General features: G+C 35.2%; 1 protein-coding gene across 1 annotated transcript in view; it reads right to left on the bottom strand.

Annotated features, from left to right (window-relative positions):
• Positions 1-248: 248 nt before the first annotated feature.
• The window catches only part of LOC127854294 (uncharacterized), a 13064-nt gene continuing 5483 nt past the window's right edge, over positions 249-7829 (bottom strand). Inside the window, exons 2-3 of the mRNA XM_052389376.1 lie at positions 6472-6575; positions 249-1506 (exon numbers count right to left, since the gene is read on the bottom strand). Coding sequence (XP_052245336.1) covers positions 329-1477 — 1149 coding nt within the window. The 5' untranslated portion in view covers positions 1478-1506; positions 6472-6575 and the 3' untranslated portion in view covers positions 249-328. The remainder of the gene's footprint in view (positions 1507-6471; positions 6576-7829) is intronic.

Raw genomic sequence — 7829 nt, 5'->3', positions numbered from 1 at the left:
TAATAACATTCCAAATATGTTTGATAATCATCCGACCAAATAGATAAAAGACAGACATTTAAGTTAACAGCTGTTTCATTAAGAGATCTCGGAATAAATTTGAAGTGTGTCAAATACTAACATAGGGTTAAAGAAGGGGATCAATTTCTTAATTCTGAATAATTTGTAATGCCGTTTAAAAAAACTCACATTTATTTAGGGTGTGTCAAATATTAACATTTAATGACATAAATGAACAAAGAAAAATATCCCTCAAAGAGTTTTTACCTTTTGATTAAATTTGAGCCAGCAAACAAATGTAAAGCATCTGAGCATTAGGATTGCGAACCTACATGCCGTGATCTGACATATGTCTTTGTTTTTGTGGAAATGCATGTACTTGATTATTTCTCAAATTATCATTGAGGCCAAACGACTTGGTAGAGACTGGAATTTTAGAGGCAATATAAGCGTTTCTTTTTATGTGCTCCGCTTCGTCAGTTTTCAAATGATGGTTTCCATCAAACGCATTTTTCGTAACACATTTATAGCGACCATTTGTTTCAAAAGTATTACCCACACTTTTTTTCATTAGAGGCCTTTTAACGGAACCAAAACTGTCAAATTTGTATTCGTAATTGAAATACGCCACTGGGTCGACATCTAAATCAATATCCTCAAGGCCGAATATCACGTGATCAAGTTCGTATTCGGCGTCTTGGTTCACATGAGCCCGACGACTAGCGGGTGAAGGACTCCCAGTGTTAATTTGATGATGCAAATTTAATTCTTGCGGCGTATGTGTCGTTTCTGGAATGTCTTTATTCACGTGCATGTTTTTAATTTTACCAGACCTTCGTGATTGTGGTCGGCCAAAGGAATCAAGTGACACCGCCGACGTTTTACTTTGCCGTCCAAGTTCGATTTTTCCTCTAGGCGTGTATCCTACTCGGGGACTGCGTTTCTCTCCAGGTATCTTCATCGGTGCAAGTTGCCCGAGCTCATTTTCTATGACGAACGCTGTTTGTGACTCTTCAGTTTGATGATAGTCCCGTCTCTCCCACCGTGAGTCCGGTCGCGCTGTCATCGGCCTGGAACCAGTTTCGTCCTTACCCGTGTCGGAACCAAAAGACTTCCTCCGCGTGGCTTCAATAGCCACATCAGTGTCCGGTGACAGCTTCTCCTTATACGCATGCGCATACGTGTCAGCGTCACGTTTTATGAGACGACCGTTTATGTCGTATTTGTTGTAGTTTTTAATATACGGTCGATAAACGTGGGATCTGAAATCTTTTTTATCGTGCGGGGATGCGTTCACGTACACGTTTCTTTCCGCATTCTGTACATTAGCGAAGCCCGTTGAGTGTTCTTGCGCAGGGTGCTGTGGCCTAGAAAACCTACGCATGACAGCGTTACGTGCGTCTTCTAGCTGGGTTGAAGTCTGTGGTACGGGAACCACTTTTAAATGTTTTCGCAGATAATTCTTTTGTACCGACATTGCAATGGACGTTAATAGAATCGTCAAATCTGAAACAAAAGTTATATGATATTTCTTACGTGCCGACATTTTAATTGAGATCTATAGTATCGTGATAGCTGATGCACGAATATAGTTAATATGGAAAATACCTGTTCAGTATAACCTCAGAGTCTCTACGTTACGCTGTAATAACATTAACCCATTTATGCCTAGTGGACTCCCATCCTTCTAAATTGGATCAATTTATTTCCAAAATTAGGGATGTCCAGTATATTTATTTCTATATTTAGAATATATCGTACAGAAATTCCTTTAAGCAAACAGCGCAGACCCTGATGAGACGCTGTTTGCTTAAAGGAATTTCGGTACGATATATTCTAAATATAGAAATAAATATACTGGACATCCCTCATCCCTGAGGAGATGTCTACGCTGTTTGCCAAGGCCTTTTTTCTAGACGTCAGGCATAAATGGGATAAACTTAAACATGAAAAAATACATGTAAACCAAACAGATAGGAACACAAACATATCAGGTACTTTTATAACGGTATTTTATGTTTCTTTCATTTAACGCGCCGTTGTTACTACGTTATAAAGAAAATGACGCGGTCATCAATTACTCATTTAAGATGTTTCATTCTAGTCGTCGTCGATTAATTGCATGGCAGTAAGTCACATTTTTTACTACAATCGGTTATTTATGATCGAACTAAAGCGCTGATGTCTGATTCTCGCCACGAACGTAACCCGCTAAGAGTCATTCTCTGTGTAAGAATAAACACATCCGACAAACTACAATGCACGCCGTTGTCTGGTTGCTATGGTTATTGAATAACATATTAGCGAAACGATTATTTCTAAAAGAAAATACGAGAAGAAAGTGTACTTTAATATATGTTGACACTTTAAGAAACGTTATTATCCGGTTACGTAAGTATTGTCATGGAGAATCGTTACATAGTTCTAATACACCTCAGTTTCAATACACCTCAGTTCCAATACACCTCAGTACCAATACACCTCAGTTCCAATACACCTCAGTTTCAATACACCTCAGTTCCAATACACCTCAGTTCCAATACACCTCAGTTCCAATACACCTCAGTTCCAATACACCTCAGTTCCAATACACCTCAGTTTCAATACACCTCAGTTCCAATACACCTCAGTTCCAATACACATCAGTTCCAATACACCTCAGTTCCAATACACCTCAGTTCCAATACACTTCAAGCAATTTTATTGTTTCAAACAATGTATTTTATTCATTTTACTGTTAAATTCCTATATTACTTCTAATGCACATTAAATGGTGAAGTATTTTGTTCGTTTTTTTAAAGCCGAGCGCTTTAAATGTCGTGGTTTGTATGCAAAGGCTTAATTACAAACAATCATTGTTCCATTTTAATTTATTAATACCTGTTTTATCCCCTAAAATAACAAATGAGCACATTTTAAGTTTAATAAGGTAAATGGTCTTAAAATACAAATCCGCGGAAATATAAATGTGATTGAGCATAACGCGAGCTGTTGTTTTTCTTTTGTTGTGTAATTCAATATTGAGAAAACTAACTTCAAATCCTCTGTCACAAATATAACAGTCAGATAATATTTCAAAATTTCAAAACCGTTTTAGTATTATATTCCAAAATTAGATCGTGCGCCTGCAAAATGATCATGGCGGTTTGAATAATAAATGATGAGAGAATGTGTGACACGTCTGAGTAAACATCATAAAGGGAACACAATAGGAGATTTCCTCGTAAAAACGCAAGTCGTTGTCAATGGACTCACGCCGGGTATGCGAATACTTCGTTGACGGATGGCACTTCACTAACAGAGAACAACAAACGCCACGCGCGAGAGGTAAGTTCCTCTGTTTTATTTAAAGTTATATCCTAAAGATTAGTTTTTAAGACAAGACACATGGTCGAGTTGATAAATGGTGTATCCTTTTGTATTGGGAATACACTATTTCACGGAAGAATGGTACAGTTTTTCCCAAAAAATAGAAAATTTGATCGGAAAACAGCATAAACTGGATGAACAGTAAACATTTTAACAAAATAAAACTACTTAGAACTATTGCAAGAAATTGTTTGCTATTCCAGCATGCAGAGTAATCACTGTGCTTCAAATACTGAAATTTTGATAGTATTCAATGAAATATAAACAAAGATAGTGCATGTTGTAATAGGTGGCATACATAAAGTTGCAGGCACTTTGTTTACCGATAAAGGGCACTTCAGATTACGGAGACTTTCAACAAAGCGGGCACTCTAATAACTGAGTTTTATCTTCTACCTTAAATGCATTTATTTATATTATGGCTATTCATACGAAACATTTTGAAAATATATTTGTCAAAAATCACATTACTATTAATTTATACTATGTTTATTATAATTGCAATTTTCAAATAAGATAATATTTACATTAAATAAATGTGTACATAATGAACTTGTTTTTTATTGGTAACTTGAGATTCAGAGAAATGAAAATAAAACGGATAATGTGGATCAACACAATCGTGTTTAATTTTACTTATAGCAGGGCTCTAGATAACGGTAGTGAAGGGATCTTTATGAGGAAAATACACATTTGTTCTTCATAAAATCCTATGTCGGTTGTGCTTATTTGAATCGCATCATCAAGACGATACTTATGCGTATCAACAAAATTAAAAAGAGAATGGTAAAACTCCCTTAATTTTGAGCCCTGCTTATAGGGAGCACTTCCCTTTACGCAACGCTAACGTTTGCTCGAAGTGCGATTCACCTGACCCTAAATCACTGTATTGGTTGAGTTTAAAGAAACACGGGTAAAATTAAATCGTAAAAACAACTGATTCTGGAAAAAAGGAATGCGTACATAAAATGTTTAAATGTCAAATTATGGAGTCAGTACTTAGTATACCACCACAAACGAAGTGATTATTCATGTCATGCTATCTAATATATAAGTAAATAGCCTTAGTACCTTCATTTGGACATAAAGATAAATGCTTTAGATCAACCGTTTAGAACGTAATTTAAAATATATGGTCATATAGATTTTACTCATTAGACATATCCAATTTGTTTAACATTTCTCCTTCACATTTATACCAAATCATAATCATATTTCAAAGGGATAAGAACATGCTTCGGTAATTCGTTTTTTATTTGCGTTTCTAAGTACATACATTTTTATTTATTGCCTGCTTACTTTAACAGTATTCCACAGCGAATTCTGCATTTTGATTCACAAAAAACGAGTGTGTTATACCTGGAAAAAAGTGTCTAGATGTCGGGAAACGAAGTGCCATTGTTTTTTAGATGATCGGTAAACGAAGTGCAGATGAAAAATGTGCATGCGACTCTTAAAACATTTGAATTTTCTCAAATACATTAGTAAACTAAAATGTAACATGTTGTAACATTACTGGATATATTGATCTTTTATTTTGAATAGTAAGCACGTGCTTGATTTATTTCCAAGTATGTTTATTTTGTTAAAGTATGTACTGATCATTCAATTCATGCTGATTATCGATGGAATTTTATCGTTTTTTTAATAATTCACCGTTTTTCCGCGAATTTCTTTCTTCGCAATACGAAGTGCTATACCATTAATCACCCAAACAATGTTCTGTGTCTAAAAACCAAATTAACAGAACATAAATACAAAAAAGCTGAAGAACTCACCTCTCGCTCGTGGCTTTTGTTGTTCTCTGTTAGTGAAGTGCCATCCGTCAACGAAGTATTCGCATACCCGGCGTGGGACTTAATGAACTATATTATATATGATTTAATGGGTAATTGATGTCATCTCGAGATCGTAAGTTAGCACTAGATATGAATAATAAACACGTTAAATTACAGCAGCCTCACTTTACACAACTCTGGTCGTTGGTTAGTATAGTAACATACTAAGTAGCAATATCGATATATGTAATAAATAATTAATTAAAAAGAAAACGGTCTATGGCATATAGAGTGTAAAGTGTAAAACATAATAATTGCATAAACGTTATCACATTATTATTTTGAATGACCGAAATCAATAAAGGTTTTTTACTGTTTTTTTTTTACAAAATCAACAAAAACAGAAGCAGCAACAGCTACGACAGGAACAACAACGACTACTGCTGCTTCTACTTCTACTACAACTTAGAACGTATACATCATGAACTTCGAAAAAATTAACAAATAATAACACAAGAAACACATAATAAATACGAGTACTAAGACGACCAGTCGACCTCTCATACTACGTATACGATTACTAGTACTAGTACGAGTGACGACGATCTGGGACGACGGACGACGAACCGACGACGACGACGACGACGCACGACGACACTACGACGACGAAGGCGACGACGACGAGACGACTACTACTACTACTACTACTACACTACTACTACTACTACTACTAAAACAACAACAACAACAACAACTACTACTTGTACTACTACTACTACTACTACTACTACTACTACTGACTACTACTACTACTACTACTACTACTACTACTACTACTACTACTACTAATACTACTATTATAATTATTATAATTATTATCATCATCATCATCATCATCATCATCATCATCATCATCATCATCATCATCATCATCATCATCATTATTATTATTATTATTATTATTATTATTAAGTATTATTATTATTATTATTATTATTATTATCATTATTATTATTATTATTATTCTTTATTATTATTAGTATTATACTAATAATTTTTATAAAAATAAATCATCATCATCATCATCATCATAGTGATGATGATAATGATGATGATGATGACATGATGATAAATATACTATATTTTTAATGCTTGTACTGACCATCCAAATATTCATACAAGCACTGCCACCAAGGCTCAATATTACTAAAAGACATAGTACTACCTCCATCACATTCCATGTACATAACCACCACGCCTTAACAACAGTATCTGAAACACAAACGTTAACAACCAAACACCGAAAAACAACACTGTACCTTACTTTTAATAATCCACTATAAGTCCACAAAGATGTTCGCCACATCGCTGCCCGGAGACGCTGCGCTCACTAGTTCACAATCCTCGTCGAATGACGGCAGATGGCACCTGTCATAAGAGGTATCTGATGACAGATGACGCCCGGAAGCCATGCGAGAAACCACGCCTCGGTGGCAAAAGCTACGAACACCACATAAGCACCGTGAATTCCGATAATTGCCTTAGCGCGCAGTAATTTAGTTGCCGCTGCTTTCTATTGTACTGTTTTGTTCTATCTATGGCAGAACTTTATGTCCTCAGAAGATGATGTTTGTTTTTAATCGAAACTCAAGCGAATGCTTGTATGGCGTTCACACGTGTTTATTTATACCCTAATTTTTACGATAATCTTGAAAATTAACTGTGTAAAAACCATACAGAAAATGTAACCTTCATGCGCGATTCTTTTTGATCAAAAATAACTTTTATGCGACGAAAACATATAAACATATTTTACGATAATGCTTTGACGAATATATGAATTCAAAGCAAAGTGAAAAATGGCTGACTTCCCAATATGTGCCCCGTTGATGTTTAAATAATATTGACGTTTCACCCGATGTGTGTGCCGTTGACGTTCGAATAGTACTCGATGTTCTCTGTGTGCTGCGTTGATGTTCAAATTGAAGTAGTTTTTCCCCAAATATACGTGTCGTTGGTATTTAAATAGTGGTGGCTGTTCTCATATTATATTTGCCGTTCATGTTAAAATAGAAGTGGCTGTTCTTTCAATGTGTTTGCCGTTTGTCTTTAAATAGCACTGGTCTTGCTCCGAATATTTGTGGTATTGATGTTAAAATAGTAGAAAATGTTCTCCAAACATGTATGCCGCCGATGTTCAACTTGTCGTAATTCAAGGAATTTGTGTTCCGTTGATGTTCAAGTAGTCAGTGTATTGAAGTGGCTGTTCTCTAAATGTGTGTGATGTTGCTGTTAAAATAGCATTAGCTGTTCTCCAAATATGTGCGCGGTTGATGTTAAAATAGTAATATTCAAATAAAAGATGGATAATAATCTGCCTTTTGACGAAAAGTTTATTATTTGTTAACAATCTTCAAACAATTAACGCCACGTTCTGTGAAACGATGACATTATTGGCATGCCTCCGCCTGTAAAATTGTGTATTGATTGACCGTTTTCCAGCTGCTGTAAATATTAAGGCAAAATAAAGATCACAGACAATTTTACTTGCGATGAAAATGACGATTATTTATTAATAAAAGTAAAGTCCCATCGAGATGATAATGGCAACAACGCACAGTAAATAACAAAAACAACGCCCCATCGTATGACATAAATCATAAGTGTATACGTTACAACTTC

Source organism: Dreissena polymorpha, chromosome 12, assembly GCF_020536995.1.
Source record: "Dreissena polymorpha isolate Duluth1 chromosome 12, UMN_Dpol_1.0, whole genome shotgun sequence".
NCBI lineage: Eukaryota > Metazoa > Mollusca > Bivalvia > Myida > Dreissenidae > Dreissena > Dreissena polymorpha.
The sequence above is the reverse complement of the archived record's forward strand: the minus strand, read 5'-3'. Positions and strand labels throughout refer to the sequence as shown.